At 56.5% G+C, this 16,539-nt stretch overlaps 6 protein-coding genes across 6 annotated transcripts; all 6 read right to left on the bottom strand.

The window, feature by feature from the left end:
• Positions 1–43: 43 nt before the first annotated feature.
• On the bottom strand, positions 44–6,273 carry MLP1 (the record flags this gene model as incomplete). The annotated part of the gene is made up of 2 exons (XM_083195313.1): positions 44–5,913; positions 5,982–6,273. 2 exons carry the CDS (start codon positions 6,271–6,273, stop codon positions 44–46), a joined length of 6,162 nt encoding a protein of 2,053 aa, XP_083048329.1.
• Positions 6,274–6,901: 628 nt separating this feature from the next.
• On the bottom strand, positions 6,902–7,747 carry ACO1O0_005905 (uncharacterized protein; the record flags this gene model as incomplete). Its single annotated transcript, XM_083195312.1, has 2 exons — positions 6,902–6,931; positions 7,349–7,747. 2 exons carry the CDS (start codon positions 7,745–7,747, stop codon positions 6,902–6,904), a joined length of 429 nt encoding a protein of 142 aa, XP_083048328.1.
• A 643-nt stretch (positions 7,748–8,390) lies between these two features.
• Positions 8,391–10,350, bottom strand: ACO1O0_005904 (uncharacterized protein; the record flags this gene model as incomplete). The annotated part of the gene is made up of 5 exons (XM_083195311.1): positions 8,391–9,362; positions 9,416–9,498; positions 9,555–9,774; positions 9,835–10,188; positions 10,243–10,350. 5 exons carry the CDS (start codon positions 10,348–10,350, stop codon positions 8,391–8,393), a joined length of 1,737 nt encoding a protein of 578 aa, XP_083048327.1.
• Positions 10,351–11,531: 1,181 nt separating this feature from the next.
• Positions 11,532–12,968, bottom strand: ACO1O0_005903 (uncharacterized protein; the record flags this gene model as incomplete). The annotated part of the gene is made up of 2 exons (XM_083195310.1): positions 11,532–12,781; positions 12,833–12,968. The coding sequence occupies 2 exons, from the start codon at positions 12,966–12,968 to the stop codon at positions 11,532–11,534; spliced, it is 1,386 nt and encodes a 461-aa protein (XP_083048326.1).
• Positions 12,969–13,575: 607 nt separating this feature from the next.
• ACO1O0_005902 (uncharacterized protein) lies at positions 13,576–14,483 on the bottom strand (the record flags this gene model as incomplete). Its single annotated transcript, XM_083195309.1, has 2 exons — positions 13,576–13,646; positions 13,712–14,483. The coding sequence occupies 2 exons, from the start codon at positions 14,481–14,483 to the stop codon at positions 13,576–13,578; spliced, it is 843 nt and encodes a 280-aa protein (XP_083048325.1).
• A 463-nt stretch (positions 14,484–14,946) lies between these two features.
• Positions 14,947–16,434, bottom strand: ACO1O0_005901 (uncharacterized protein; the record flags this gene model as incomplete). Its single annotated transcript, XM_083195308.1, has 1 exon — positions 14,947–16,434. One exon carries the CDS (start codon positions 16,432–16,434, stop codon positions 14,947–14,949), a length of 1,488 nt encoding a protein of 495 aa, XP_083048324.1.
• Between the last annotated feature and the right edge of the window lie 105 nt (positions 16,435–16,539).

Here is a 16,539-nt window from a genome sequence, read left to right as displayed (position 1 = left end):
CCGTCCTATCCTCAAACGATGTAGCCAGATATAGTTTATGAATCTAGTGAGACCCTCTCGCCCTCTTCGCGCCGCCCGCTGCTTCCGAGTCGCCACGAGGCCGCTTGGTGCCCGGCTGGAACTCTGAGACATTGGGGTTCAGATTGCCTCCACCTCTACCACCCCGAGCCCCTCCGCGGCCCCGTCCCGGCTGTGGAAGTCCGGAGGCATGGCCACCAGTTGAAGCCCTCTGCCCTGGCGGGACGTAGTTTCCACGACCACGACCTCCTCCACGGGGCATTGGTAGGCCTGTCCGAACCTGAGGTTGAGCTTGACCCTGCTGCGGTTGTTGCTGCTGCTGTTGTTGTTGTTGCTGCTGCGGCTGTTGCTGGGCCTGTGCCGGCTCTGTAGACGCCTCGGTTTCAGTCTTGGGCGCAAACGGATTAGGGGCATCCTTATTGGATGCGTTGGTCGAGGCATCAAAGGGCGTAGCAGGTTTCGCCGGAGTGCTAGGTGCTGCCTGGGGCGTTCCTTGTGCCTGTGGTGGTGCAGCAGGTGTGCCCATAGGTTTAGGGGTCGGGACAGCCGGAGAAGCTGGTGCCCCCGGGGCTCCCGAGGTCGACGGTTGGCGTAGGGGCGGTGGCCTCGCGGGGGTAGAAGTTGCTGATGCCGCCGGGGCAGCCGTTGCCTTCTTTGCAACCTCCCAAACCTCGACCACAGGCTTCTGGGGGGTCTCCTTGGCCGCCGTTTCCACCACGCCCAGTTTCGCCTGGGCGGCCCTCAGCTTGTTCTCGCTCATGTTGATGCGCAGAGTCGACTTCTTGGCCTCGAGCATCTGCGCCTGATCTTTAGCAGCAGAGATCTTGGACTCCAGCTCTGCATTAGCCTTGGCCTGCTCAGCCTCCACCTTCCTCTTGATGTTCGCAGCCACAATGCTCTTCACAGTCGCGTTGGTGGACAGGAATTGGCGAACAGCCGCATCATCCAGTTGTGATAGGTCGGGGGGGGCACTCGATGTCTGTGGTTCCTGGGCGTCCTGCTTCTCCGGCTTCGGTGTAGCAGGAGGTTGCTCGTCGCCAGATTTAGCCACAGCCGCTGGTTGAGCGGAGGGATTTTCCGCTCGCCAGATAGCCTTCTCCTGCTCAAACTTGAGGCTGAGGGTTTCTTCCTTCTTCTTAAAGTCTTCATCCATCTGTGCGCGCTTCTCCTTAAGCTTCGCATTGAGGGAGTCCTTCATGCGGTCTGAACGCTCCTTGATCGTCTGCTGGATCTTGCTTTCGACCTCGTTGGCCTTTTGTTCAAACTCCGCGGCCTTGGCCTCAGCAGCAGCAATCTTCTCCTCCAGCGCCTGTCGCTCCTCGTCTGAAAGACCTGGAGCATTGTCCTGCGTGCCGTTGGTGGCGGCTTCGGCAGGCTCAGCTGCTGCTGCGGGCTGCTCTCCATTGGTCTGGGCTTCTCCCTCCTCTGCAGAGGCCTCTTGGAGTTGGCGGATAGTCTCGTCTCTCTCAGCAACGGCAGCCTCCATCTCGGATCGAAGCATTTCGAGTTGCTGCTCAGCACCAAGTTTCTGGGCGTTGAGGGCTTCCAACTCCTTCCGGGCATCGACAAGCTGCTTCTCCAGCTGTGCAACAATATCTGCGGAAACGGATGCTTCGGCAGACGGAGCATCGGACATGGTGATTTGGGTATCCTGTGGGGTCTGGGCAGCCTGGGCGCTAGCCTGCTGGCGAAGCTCTTCCACCTGCTTCTGGAAGCTCTCGATTTGCTTCTCAAGCTCCGATTTCTGGCCGGTGGATTCCTCCGCCTCCTTTTGGGCAGCCTCTAGCTCGTTTGTCTTCTGGCCCAGCTGTTCCTGCAGCTCGTTGGCACGCTGGATCGCGTCGTTCTTGTCTCCAGTGAGCTTCCTTGAACGCTCCTTGAACTGCTCAGTAAGCTTGCCACGGGTCGTCTGCCAGTGATTCCGCTCGTTTTCGAGCGTAGTCGTCAACTCCGCCACCTGATCCTTCAAAGGTTGTTCCGCCTCCTTCAATGAGCTACACTCAGCCTCGAGCTTGGCAACATTCTCCTTCAGACCATCCATCTCGGCGGGATCGACGCGGCCATACTTGGTAAGTATGCCTTCGGTACGTTTCTGCCAGCGATCACGGTCTTCCTGTACCTGCTTAATTTCTTCCTCCAGGAAGGACTTCTGGGTCTTGAGGGTATCGATCTCAGCCTCCAGGGGCTGGACCTTAGCCTCAATCTCTTCCACTGCCTTGCTCTTCTCTGTGAAAAGATCCTTCAGCCTGGTGTTCTCGTTTCGGAGCGTCATGCTGCTCTCCCGGTACAGGTTGAGCTCATTGAGCTTCTCCATTAGGTCCTTGTGCGTCGTGGATGTCCTGCCACTCTGTGCGGCCTGGCTCCGCTCCTGATCAAGTTTCAACTTGGCCTCGTCAAGCTGGGATTGCGTGTACTCAAGTTGCTGCTGAAGTCGTTTGGATTCCTGCGACTTGAGGTCGTATTGGACTTCGAGGATCTCCTTCTCGCGTCGGAGATAGCTGTTCAGCTCACGAAGTCCTTCGCTAACGTCGCCCATAGGAATAGGCGACATCGCCTCGTCCCCATCGTCATTGCTTCCACGGCTCTGCTGTAGGGAGTTGACCTGCGATGTGAGACTCTCCAATTGCTGATGGAGAAGCTTGTTCTGAGCATTAACGTCTTCCCTGCGCGCCTTGAGCTCGGTAATCTCCTGCTCTAAGCGCTGACGCTGATCTTCCCAGGAGCCCTCGCTCTGGGCCAGGGTGACCTTGGCAGACTCAGCCTCGGTCCTCAGAGACGCTGCCTCACTCTTGAGTGTATTATAGTCGTTGCGCAGCTGCTGGACGAGTTTGGCGGCCTCCGCATGCTTGACAAGTTCCTGCTCGTAGTCATGCTGCGCCTTCGTGGCAATATCGGCTTGAGCGCGGAGATCCTGCTGGTGGAACCGCGCCGCCTCCACATGCCTGGCGCTATCCTCCTTGAGTCGCGTGACCTCCTCTTCCAAGATGGTCTTCTCGTCCTGGAAGCGGCGCGCCACCTCTCCTTGGGAATCCCGGAGCGTCGACAGCTCCGTGTTGGACCGGGAAAGCTCGGCTGACATGTCTTCGATTCGCTGTTCCAGCTCCTTGATCTTGGCAGTCCTCTCCTCCACAAGACCCTCCATCTCCTGCTGGTACTGCTCCTGAGATGATCGCAGGTCCTCCAATGCCTCCTCGTTGCTTTGGCTCAACTCCTTGTATTGCTCAGCTTGGGCCTTGGCATTGTCGAGGTGAGTCTTAGCCATGTCTAGCTCCCGCTTGAGATCCGAGACCTCGTTGTTCAGATCCTGGATCTCGGCCTCGAGTTCTTGGGTACCTTCAGCGGCAGTACCAGGTCGTGGAGTCGGGCGTGGCTGCAGACGGCCCACGCGTTCCTCCGCGTTGCGTACCTCCACCGTCAACTCATCGACCCGAGCTTGCAGGTGGTCTCTGCTCGTCTTGATGCTGACATGATCCTCCCTAAGCTGGCTCAGGCTCGCCATGAGCTCGTCAATTCGCTTCTGTGACTCCTTTGACTCGTACTCCTTCCTCAGCTGCAGCTTCTTGGTCTCCTCAGATTCATTGTTAAGCTTCCGCTGCGTGTCACTCAATTCCCGCTCCAGCGTCTCGACTCGCGCCTGAGCCTTCCTGCGAGCCTCTGATTCCGACATAGAGCGCTCATTCTCGAGAGATTGCTGTGTGGAGATGATGTTGTTAAGCCTGTTCTTCTCCTCGATCAAGCTCTCGTTGTCCTTAGTCATTCTGCCATGGATGTCATTCCATAACTTCTTCTCGGCCTTAAGATTTGCGGTCTCGTTGCGCATGCTGTCTAGCAGTCCCTTGGCTTCGATGAGCTCCTCAGCAACTTGCTGCGTGCGGATATCCTGCTTCGCAGCGGTTTCCGACAGAGCCTGGCTACGTTTCTGGAGTTCGCTATTTTCGCTTTGAAGTGCAACGTAATTGCTCTGCAGCATCTCCCTGCGCTCCGACTCGAGTCGCACCTCGCCTTGGAGCTTGATCTTGTCCGTCTGGAGCGAGTTCTTCTCGGCGGTAAGATGGTCAATTTGGTTCCGCAGGTCTTGTCGTACACCATCCTGGGCATCGCGGAAGCCGTCATACTCAGTCTGCAGTTTCCGGAGGGCCTCGTTCAGAGACTCAACCTGCTCAGCAGGCTCAATACTAGTGAGGGGGAACCTCTGGCTGCCGTCCAGAGAAGCCCGCATGAGAGATGATTCGTCGTTTCCTGCCCCGCGCTGCTGCAGGATGCGACGGAACATGTCGCGCTCCATCTTGTAGCTCTCCATAGTGTTCTTGATAGACTTGGCCTCCTCTGCCATGTGATCCAGTTCTTGCTGAAGCTTCACCACCTTATCGTGGTCTTCCTTGGCCTGATGCTTCGCTGCGAGTGCCTCCTCACTCTCCATCTGCTCCGCAAGCTCCCGTGTGATGCGGAGAATCTCCTCGTTCTTCTCCTGCAGAGATTTGATGTCTTTGAAGACAACAAGCCTCTCTGTAATGAACTGGTGGGTGTCGGACATGTCGGAAAGCGCTCCTTCGGTAATTTCGCCCCTCTCCAGCTGCTGAAGGCGGTACTTCTCCTCCTCCGTCAGTTTATCCATTCCCTTCTCCAAGGCATAGATATTGAAGACGAGGTACTGGGTCTGTGTACCCAGGTCTCGCACCTGATTGCGCAGGATCTTGACTTCGGATTGGGATGTTGCGAGGTTAGACTCGGCCTTCCTGGCTGCCCTCCTCGCGGCATCGCGCTCCTCGAAGCTCTGCTGGGACAGCTCCGACATTCTCGCAATCTCGCTTCGCAGAGTATCGGCTTCGGACTGAAGGTCTTGGATTTCGGGAGCCTTGGCCTCGAGAGCCGCCATCATACCATCAAGTTCTTCCGAAAGCTGCTGGTTCCTTCTCTTCTCGCTGACCAGCTGCGCCTTGACTTGGTATAGTTGGTCGATGGCCTGCGTGGCAGTGATGGCCGATTTGCTTCGGATCGATCCAGGAGTGGCAAACGGTGATGAGGCACGAGGCATGAAGGACCCATTCGCTCGCGGGGTCTGAGGGGCAGAGGGGGCTGGAGGAGCCTGCTCAGCACGGACATGGAGTTCGTCGAGCTCGCCCTCCAGCTGTCGAATCTTTTCCTCGAGCTCCGAGCCAGACTGGCGTTCCTGCTCCAGTTCCAGACGCACTCGGTGAAGCTCGCCTTCGTAGTTGTCCTTGAGACGCTCCTTCTCGCTCTCGAGGTCTCGAACGCGTTCCTGATGTTTCTTGCTCAGTTGGTTAGACATGTCCACCAGTCGTCGCTGGTCCTCCAACTCGTGCTTGTAGCTCTCCACAGTCGTAGCAAAGGTGCCCTCCTGCTTCTGCAGCTTGACGAGAGCGTCGTCTGCCTTTGCCTGCATCGAGCTAAGTCTGTCGCGTAGTTGTTGGTCGGCGCGCTTGAGGGCATCGATTTCGGATTTGGCGTCTTCGGTCTGGCGCTGGAGCTCGGCGATGCGAGCACCCTTCTCCTTCCGGTACTTCAGTGACTCATCGCTCTTCGTCTTGAGCTCGGTCTCAAGCCACTCGCTGTTGCGACGGGCCAGATCGAGTTGTTGCTGGAGGGATTCTTCGCGGTACTTGGCGCTGCTGAGCTGACCCTTGGCGTTCTGCTCGGCCTGCTGCAGAGATGAAATTTCGCGGGACAGTTCAACGTTCCTCTGATGCTGCTTTGTAAGTTCCTCGGACAGGGTCTGGTCGCGCTTGTTATTGGATTCGATGATGCTGAGGTTGGTGCGGTTCGACGATTGAAGAGTCTCGATCTTGTCATGGAGGGCTTTGATCTCGTCATCGTGTCCTGCATCCTTGGCCCTGAGGTTCTGAAGCTCATTCTCGACCGTTTGGCGCTTGTTTTCTACAAATTCGGTGGTTAGACCCACGGGTGCGACGGAAGAACTGAGCACAAGGTAAAAAAAAACTTACCCTCCTCCCTCAGCTTCTGTCGCGCTTCCTCAAGTTCCTTGAGGGCCTTCTCAGCAGTCGCCTTCGATGCCTGCGACCGTGACTCGGAGCTGCGGACGGCATTTTCGAGCTCAATGTCGGTCTGCAGCTTGTCGGCATATAGGGTGTCGAACTCGTGCGCCTTGGCCGCAACAGCCTGCAGCAACGTGGCAACTAGCTCAGCGGTGGGATCTGTCGTCAGGCTCGTGATGACAGGCTCGTCGAGGCCGAGATGGCCTGCGATGTAGCCTGCGTCCACATCGGCAGCGGCCATCGTGGGTGACTACCTATGTCGTGGCCAGCGCGGGCCTCGTCATTCCTCGGGGGCGCCGACTAGAGGAGAAGATTGTGAGACAAACAAAGGAAACAAATAATGGCAGCCTTCAGCCCGCTAGACTCGCCGGTCGAGTCGGTCGGGGGCGTTGTGGATGTCGAGGCTGGATGCGGTGAGTTGTGGTTAGGAAGAGATTGGTCGCGATCACCGCCAAGATGAAAGCTTCACGGTTGGTGCTCCTCCACAGCAACAAATCATCATTCCCTGCACTGTTTTTGGACCAGCAACAATAATAGCGCCTGCCGGGCAGCAACAGCGCACGGACCTCTTTATGGTTCCTGCTTCACCTGGTGATATTCTGCCGATGATCAGCCGACGCTCCCCATTGAAACGGGAGCTTCAATTGCACCAGCTCTCCACACTCAGCTTGACGAGCTCAGCCATTCAATGTTACGATAAAGAGTTCGTCAACGCTGCGACTGCGATCTTCATGTTCAAATTCAGACCTCCATTCACTTGTTCAACTCTAAAAGTAGACTCTTTAATCCCAGCCATCAAATCGAGGACCTCGGCTGTCACATCCACAGTGCCCTACCCTAGAAGGATTCACATTCCGAACGTTTGCACTTTACATGACGGACTTTGCGAATGTCTTTACCTATTTATATTCAGTACACGGTATTTTCTAGAGATCGAGTGTTGTAATCCTTCTCTGGGTCCTGGGTGAGGTTTGTTCCATGCCAATGTAGCCATCTCGTTCTATCCCGCCAAAATACGTACATAACTGGCCTCAGGCTATGGCAAACAACGCCCCGGTCTACTCCCAGAGGATGATGGTCTTTGGCAATCCAGTCTATCAACTGACACCCCAGGGCAAGTATACACCCTCGTCAATTTCCACATAGTTTTCCACATGCCCGCCCATAATTTCCGCGAGACCGGTTTCCCCCCTTAAAAAGCTACAACATTTGCTTATCAGGTAGCCATCGGAACTCCCGGCATCAACATATTCGTTTCGGCAACCAGCATCTGCCCCAAATAGCGGCTCGAGCTTCATCAATGGAGAATGTTGAACTGACCAGGCGCGAGCCCGGACATGGGAAGTGGACATTGCATACACAAGTCTCCGCCCGGAGTGGTCGAGGTACCTCTGGGCGGCATCGAGGGTGGCCTTCTCGAGTCGCTTGATATCGGCATCGCCCTCCTGTGTGCATTGGACCACTAAAACGGCGACGGCACCGTTATTGTGACCGTGATTCAGGACCATGATGTCGACCATCAGCTTTGATTCGTCTGGGCTCTGCTGGTAGAGGACAGAGTATGCGGGGGATGGAAATTCCTCCTGAAAGAACTTTTGCCAAAACGCAGAAGCCTTCCAGTCGATGTTATCCTCCAAGGCTCTCTGGTACAGGAATCGAAGCGCGCCCTTGGCAGGGACGGCCGAGCCAGGCGAAACCACCCGTCTCGTCGACATGAGGAGCTAACGTGGCTGGTTCGTGGGCTTCAAAAGAGATGACTGCGGAGCCGCCTGGTGATACTCCGCCATAGTCAGACGGGGTAGTCAATGGAATTGGAGCATGAATGGGTTACGCTGAATTTATAATGACCGACCTAGTTGCGTTCACACGTCGCCAGACGGCCGTACTCTTCGAGTGTCGACTTTGCTTTTGTTGGCCCGCCACCCCACGGGACGAGGTCCATTTTGCATACCACACGCACCTGGTACTTTGGAGACGAATCTTTCGAAGGCGACAAAGGAATGTGCTGTGCAGTTGGGTTCTCATACCGCAAGCAAGGTACGTTGATATGTTGCGTTGCCAGATCGACAAGAGTACGTGTGACACGGTGCAACATGTCCCATCCGGCGATGTCACGGTGACACTACGTGCAAGCCTGCCGCTCATACATATAAAACCAAATGGTACGCTAAGTAGTTTACTGGAAAGACTATAGTCTAAGTCATAGGTCCATACGTTAAATTTATAGGTAGGTATGTAACAGATACGCCCCTGAGGTGGTAGATTTCTTACTCCATGTCTCGTCACCCATCACCCGAAACGCCGCCGACCCGAACCCTACGAACCCAAAGCAGTACAAACGTGACATTATCCCGCCCCTCAATTACTCCTGTGGGCGGGATTGGCCTCCATCTCAAAGACCTCGCCCGCCGCCTCTGGCTGGCGCCACCTGGACGCACTTGACCCTCCCGTATGCATGGGTGACAGCGGCGAAGTTGCATTCGACTCGCGGACCGTCGCCGGCGAGTTCCTACCAAAGGACTTGTTATACTTGGACACCATCGGGCTCGCGGGCCGCTCCTTGCCGTGATGCGGTGCCTCCACGGCAGACATCTCGGCGATGGACTCGGATGAAGGCATCTCGGCTACTGGCCGCGTCGACGGCATCTCAGCAGCTGCCACCTCACCCTGCAGCTCGGGAGGCCTATAGGGCTTGTAGGAGCCCGGTGAATGTGGCGATACCCCGGTGACGACGGATCCGCCACCGCTAAACTCTGGTTTCCCGGGATAGTAATCGCTCTCGGCGGCAGGTGAGGCGGCTGCGACGATGCCCGTAGTAGAGTCCATGTCGCTGAGGTTGCTCCCCGTGAGCTCAGGCGTGCCGGTGTATTCGTGAGGGGCGGTGATGGCAGGCCGGTGCTCGCTGTTTGACTTTTTTACCTTGCGCCGGATGAAGATGCAGAGCCCGACGAGGAGAGCAAGTGCAATGACTCCACCCGCGACGGCGCCGGCGATGATCGCCGTCTTGTTGACAGGTTGGCCACCGGCACCGTCGTCGTCCTCATCCGAGGAGCTAGTCTTGGAGGCGACCGACTCGGAAGCCGTGTGTGTCTCGGGAGGGTCAGACGCCATTGTAGACTCGAAAAGCGTGGGGACGACCTCGTCCTCGGCGGCGCTGCAGTACAAGTCCAAGACATCGAGGGCCGAGGAGAGCTCGTCTGCCGTCTTAGAGTCGCACCGGAATTTCACCTGTCCCTTGAGACTGGTTGAAACATCGCTTTTTATTCCCGACTTGAGACAGACACATGATGCGAGACCCTGCTCGTCAGGGGGACATTTCCCAGACGTTTGCTAAAAAGTACTAGTTAGTCATCTGCAACGGGGGCGTAGTCCAAGCGACTCACTTCGAACACAGCCGACGAGAGGCCTGTTCGTGCACACCCGTGAAGGGACTGAAACTGGGCCAACTCGGTGATGTGGTAAGTCACTGAGGCTGTTAGCAATGTTCCATGGGCGGTGTCTAGTCTAGCTGAGCCAACTGACTGTCTCCTGGAGGCCCCTCCGGCTTTGCAAAGGAAGTGGTGCCATTGCTCATGTCGCAGTAGGCCCCGAAGAAGCTCATGGCAGCCGTCAAATCATCGCTGTTGGAGCATGAACTCTTGACCGACTTGCTGAGGTCGCTGCTCACGTCGTCGGCGACGCCGTCTTTGCTACACACGCAGGGAGCAAGGAGACTCGCCTGTTCAGGGCATCTTGACAGGGTCTGAAGATGTCAAGGTCAATACGTGGCTGGTCGAATAGACCTAAGGAGCGGGAGACGGACCTCTCTCATGACCACCCCTGACACCCCACTCGCGGCACAAGGCGCCAGATCATCCATCCCGGGAATTTCTGTAATATAATCCTCGACGACATTGTCCTTTGCCGGCATCGAAAAGTCCACCTTGAGGTCCGGGTCGCAGTACTTCTCAAAGATGACCGAGGCGCTCGACTGATCCGCCGTAGCCGTATCGCCACACCCGAAGCTGACGCCGCCCGATATGGACTTGGCCACGCTCTTTGACACTTTTGTTTTGGAGCAGAGGCATGACTGCACCTTGTCGTCCCCATCGTCGCAATCCGCAGAGGCGGATATCCCGCCGACGGCGAGTGTGATGGCGACAGCGACGCATCGTGGCTGCGCATGTCAACGGAGTGTTGGTTTGATGGATTGGGGCGGTTGTTAGCGTACAAGAAGACTGAACTCTTCGATCTCCGTCACGGGAACGGCATCGTCAGCTAGAGATAAATGCGCGAGAAGACTCCAAAAAATGAGCGACAGAGGGCGTGGGTGCCTCATCGTGAGTCGACTCTAGCATACCGCGTCCGATGCAGGACACCGCCAAAGGAGAGACAAAGCTCAATCAAGCCACCAAAAAGAAGGTATGAAATTTCACAGATCTGGAGAGGGGAACCATGGAAGTGGACAGAAGCATTTCCAACAGTGATGAATGTAAAAGTTTAGCCCTCCCGGTTATCGCTTCCGGTATACCGGTTCTGGCGGCCTTGGGCGGGCCATAACGTTTTGAACCGCCTTACGAGATACGAATGTTAGCCTTGTAAGAGCCACCGGCGGCAGCCAAGTCTGCTCCTAGACGGGATCACGAGGAATAACCGATGCGCGTGCACGGTATCGGGAGATGAGGCGTGTAAATACAGGTAAGCCGGTGTGATCATTCGTCCGCGCGGGTTGTGGAAAGAGCAAACCCCTGTCTCGTGCAGGAGCTGAAAGAACAAAATAAAATAACGTGAAAAAAAATTCATGAAAATGGACAGAAACGACCCAACAGCTTATCAATCCGACAAGGACTTTGTTTGTCTTGTGGGAAATATCATCGTCCAAGGCTTCGCATGCCCACGGGCTTGGCCGCGGTCGGTGTAAATCGCGATCCATGGTAGTCAGCCTCGCCACACAACATGTATACCTCATCCTCGGAAAAAGTAATGGGATAGACTAGGGGGCCTTGCTATTTTGCAGTCGAGGCAAACGGGGATGCTACTCCGGGATGAAGGAATTTCTACCAGATGTCAACCTTCGGGGCTGATTTCAACGTCTGTGCTCTCCGCGAAACGACCGAACCTATATGACTGAGTGGTTCTTCCAAAATAGTATTGTATTTCCCTGACGAGGCATACTGGGGCCATTGTATCCGTACTGCATTTCAACTAATTAATACTACATCAGGCCTGCCCAAGCGCGTTACCCTTAACGGGAGACTAGCTTGTCTAAAAGATAACTCAGATAAGGCGCGAGACAATCAAGATCTCGGTCACTACCTTATTGGCGTCTGAAAGAAACATAAAATTTTGATGTCAGGTTATTTATCCTATCACTCGACAACGAGACTCTCCTCGACCGAGAGTTAAGAACCATCTTCTGAGAACCCTGCCCATATACTGTTGAATTGAATTAGGGCCGGACAAACTCGCAATTTCTTTTGTATCAATTCCATCGCTACGCCCTTCTGCAACTCATGAAACTTAGGCATCTTTAAACTCCTTCTTGGCGACCCTCTCACACAGCGCCTTGAGGACCTCTGCCGACGAGGTGTAGTCTTCCAAGTCCAGATAAATCTGCGCGCTGATCCTGATCCAGTACCGCCCCTCATGAACAAAGAGAGCCATAAAGGTCTTGTAGTCGTTCACCATGGTCTCTAGGAACCACTGGAACGCGACGCTGGACTCGGCGCTCGTCAGGACCGCATCCGTGTCCTTGCCCTTGGGTCCCTTTGTCTCCACCCAGATGGGCAGCGCGACGTTTGCCATGGCGCAGTTCCTCAAGGTCCCCTTTGCATTCTCCATGACCTCTGTGCCCAGCACCGAGGCCACAATGTCGCTTCCCTTCTTGTTCAGCGTCCACAGGTGGTCAATGACGCGATCCTCCCCGCCGAGCACCTCCCTTCTCCACGCAATCGCATCCTTGACGCATAAATACGGCGAGTTATCAATGGTCCCGACAAACTGAAAGTTCTTGACAAAGTCGCTCTTCGCACTCGGCGGCAGCGGCGAGATGCGACTCACACTCTTAGGCACATAGCCATGGCTCGTCGCTAGCGTCGTCGCCACGAGGTGCTGGTTCCGGCGCGGCACGTAGAAGACGGCGCAACCACGGGGCACGTACAGCCACTTGTGGCAGTTGGAGACGAAGAAGTCCGGGTCCGCGGCGGACAGGTCGAGGCGCAGCATGCCCACGGCCTGCGCGCCGTCGACCATGCTCAGGACGCCGAGGTCGCGGCACGCACGCACCATGGCCTGCCAGGGGAAGACGACGCCCGGCCGCGAGGACACGACGTCGAAGATGCAGACGCGGGCGCGCTTGCCCTCGGCCTCGATCTGCTGGACCGTGTGGCGGAATCTGGCGATAATGTCGTCGTCCTCTAGAGGGTACGTGATGTGGATTTCCCGGGTCGTTACCTTGCTGTTGAAAAAATCGACTAGGAAATCGGCCGCCTTGCCGCAGGCCTCGTAGACGGTGGAGAAGTTGACGATGACATCTTTGCCGTCGTCGTTCCAGACGAGGTTACGGAGCACCGTATTCACACCGACGGTGGCGTTGGATACAAAGACGACGTCGTCGACGGGGGCATTGATGATCTTGGCGACCTCGGCCCTGGATTCGTCCAGCAGCTTTGGATACTCGTACCGGATGAAGGGGTCGGGACGGAACTCGCTGCGTCGCTGGTACATGCGGAGCTTGTCCTCGATGACCTTCGGATAGGTGCCGAAGGAGCCTGTGGCGCGTCAGCTTGCGCCTGGGGGGCCTGTTGCTGAGGATTGCCCACCATGGTTCATGTTCTTCCACTCGGGGTCAAAGAGGAAGTCTTGCTTCATGTGGCCGCCGAATGTGGCCACGGGGGTGGATTCGTCTGCCTTGGCCCTGGTGGGCAGATCGGTAGTTGAGGGTTGACCGGCAGCCATTGTGAATTTATGATGTTGCAGTTTGAATCGCGGGGAGTGAGGGGATGGTGGATAGCGGTGGATGGGTATAACTTATAAGGTAAGCAGTTACAACACCACGAATGAGATGACGATGCAGATTGCCCAGACACACAAGTACATGTAGTTTCCCCCATACATTTAATACAGCTGCCATGCGGTAAACTAGTGAGTCATATATTGCAATTTGGAGTCGATAATTCGTACGCCCTTGGAATGACTCGCGCCAATGGGTAGGTAAATGATCCCCTGGGCCCCCTCACTGTCACTATGGATTGATAATATCGCCCAGCCTCATGCTGCGTGGATCGCGGGGTGTCGTAGGGTTTGTCATCGAAATGCGACTCAGGGATGACCCGAAGTCGCAAGAGCAGGCATGGTGTTGTGATAAGGTTGGACATCGTATCCCGTATTCGGTGGGGATTGCACCATGATTGAGTCATCTACGGAGCAGACCCGATGTTTTCAGGATCATGTTCCACCACATGTGACTGGCGACTGATGGTAGATGGGAATTGATAGCATCTTTAAACCCAGGAGTTTTGATGGATGCTTGAAGATGAGAGTTGAATGTTGGCGACACTGCCGTTCACCGAACCGCCCCAGCACCACTCAGCCTGGTGCGGTTTGGCCCCGTGTTGGTCGAGGCAATCCTCTTGACTGACGCGACGTAAGTAAGGGGAACGAGCTCGTCAAAGGAGTGTGCCCATGTAGAGTCGACTTACATCGTTCCCAGCTAAAGGGCTCCTTCAGCTCCTTCTGTGCCGTCTTCCATAGCCGCGCCGACCACATGGTCACCAGGAGATCCAAGTCCTTGGCATCCAGCGCCATCTTCATCTCCAGCCGCGGCAGCCTCCCCATGGCGCCATCCCCCCCACGCGCCGGCTTCGTCTCCACGGCCACGACCGCCCCATCGGCACTCCTCTTCCACTCCAGGCTGCCGCTCTGGTGATGGCTCAGGATACGCCTCACGCTCCTCCCGGCCTCAAAGTGGCCCGCAGCCTTGCACGACGACCACGACTGCGTCACGCCCGGCATGATCCTCACGTCGCGGTAGGCCAGGCGCGATCCAGCCTTGGGCTCCAGCATGACGCTGTCCACCATGACCATGTCCGTGGGGCGAGACAGGCGCACGTCGTACACGTGGCGCTTGCGCTGGTGCATGCGGCCCTGCCCGTCCGTCGCGGACAGCCGGTACAGCAGCTTCTCGATGGCGTAGACGGGGCCGCGACCGGCGCTGGGGGCGTTGCTCAGCTCGTAGAGCGGCCGGTCGGGCTGCGTCTCGCTGTAGATGAGGCAGCCGTCGAGGATGAGCGTGGGGAGCTCGCTGGTCACGAGCTGCTCGCGGGGCTGCGAGTCGGCCACATGGTCGTATGGCGGGGGTTCTGCGATGGGCGCTGATGGTGGTGGCGGAGGAGAAGGAGGAGGAGGAGGAGGCGCTGCGACCGGAGCCGATTCGGTGTACGGCGGGGGGTCGGAGGGGACGTGGGAGGACATTGATATAAGGTAGGTATTATAGGGCTGAGTATGTACGAGGAGAGGTTTCGATGTGCCCCAGCGTTAGTGCGACGTTGAGTTCATCATCGCATCGAGAATGGAGCGTTGGAGTCAATTTAGGCGACACCAAGAATCAGGTCCACATTCTACATTCCACGTTCCACCGTGTCATCCGCTATCAACATATCCGACTGTGCAACCTGCATGGTGCATGCATCCACCTGGGTTCTATGGTTTCTATTACACGCAGCAATCGGCAGTGTCAGCACTAGTCGCTGATGTTACATGGGACCGAGGCAACACCATCGAGTCCTCCAACTGTCAACACCAAGACCTCTTTCCCTTTTGCTGTCAACAGCCGCAGAAATAATATCAGGTAGCATTAAAATACCTTGCCGTTCAACTCAATTCCTGTTATCAGAACTAACATGTTTAGATATCGTGTACCAACAGTCGAGAACAATCAACAGTGATACTCGACTTTCAGCGTATGGGCGAAATCCCAATACTCTCGTGTATTCAGGCTAAGCCCCCGGGGACGGTCCTTGAACCTCAGCCCATCCCTCATCTCCTCCATCGTTATCTCCCGTGTGTGCACAAACCTACTGCCATCGCAGAGCAACAACACCCGGTCCTTGTCCCCATCGTCGATGGACGCGGCGAACCGCTCGTCTACGGGGTCGAGGTTGAGCATGAGACCACCCCATAGCTTGGAGAGCCGGAGGTGCTCGAGGCTGGGCATCTCACCGCTGATATAAGCGCAGACGGCATCCCACGACCCGGAAGTGAGGCGCAGTCTTCGGAGGTCCAGCGACTTGATCAGCGGGTGCTTTGCCAGGAAGCCGAGCAGGTCCTTCTGGTTCGCGAACAGGCCACGGAGGACGACCCGCTCCAGCAGGGGAAGCCTGACGCCAGCCACCATAGAGAAGATCCCAGGGAGCCTCTCCAGTTTGTTCCCAAAATCGTAATACTGGTGGAGGTCAATGGCCGTGAGGCGCGGCATCCGCATGAGCATGGCAGCCACGCCGTTGGGGGTCTCGGGCTGCATGGCCTCTACCTCGTCGTCTCGACCCAGACGCCCATCGCATTCAACAGGTGCTACTGTCGGCCCAAAATAGCAGCCCGGATATTTGGGCGTCCACGTGAAAAAGCTGAGGGAATAGCTCCTGATTTGCCTCGTCACGTAGTCAAAGGCATCCCCAAGTCTCTCCATCTGGTCCGCCGCTCCCACTGCATCCACGTTGCAGCATTCCGTGCCGGAATAAATGACGAGCGAGTCCACCTGGACGCGGCTCTGTACCATGGCCTGGGTAACTATGCACAAGACGCGCGACACGCTGGGCTGGACTGACATCGGATGGTCTATGTCCTTGATGAGTTCGAGTAGAGGCCCGCCAGAATCATCACGCTCTCGCACGTAACGCGCGTCCAGCTTGAGGCTGTCGAGGCGTCCCAGCTTGCGCAGGATCGACGCCAGCGACTCGGCAATGGTAGGCCAGTTGTCTTGATTATCGTACTCTTCGATTCTGGCCTGCATCCACTCGAGGTCTACCTTCGCCTTGGCAGCCCTAACATCCGCCGCGGCCTTCTCCTCGTCGGTGAGTTGTCTTCCCCCGACTTTACCCCACCTCGAGTCTGCCCAGGACATGGCCTGCAGCATCCACGAGTGGTACACCAGGGCCGTGACGGTGAGGTTCTTGACCGTGCAGCCTAGCCAGGGGTGGGAGGCGCGCTCGTCGAGATCACGCAGCGACTCGGCGGATAGATCTGTCGTCACGGGGATGGCCTCGATGAGGGCCTTGAAATGGGGGCCGAGGCATCGTTTGCTGATCCCATGCGACACGAGTCGGAGCTGCAGGAGCGAGGCCAGGTCGAGGTTCTGGAGAACCGCTTCAAAGAGTTCGGGCGAAAGACGGGCCAAGACCCCGCTGCCCTCAAATTGAGATGCCATTTCGTCATCCAGATTTCAATGGTTGAGCTATTTCAACGGTTGAGTTGGTCTTGATGAGGAGGCATTGGAGGCTGAGCACGTTGGATTATTTAGCTGATGGTCTGA

Source organism: Amphichorda felina (genome assembly GCF_050947745.1).
Source record: "Amphichorda felina strain 45539 chromosome Unknown scaffold_6, whole genome shotgun sequence".
Lineage (NCBI taxonomy): Eukaryota > Fungi > Ascomycota > Sordariomycetes > Hypocreales > Bionectriaceae > Amphichorda > Amphichorda felina.
This window is presented reverse-complemented; position numbering and strand designations above follow the sequence as displayed.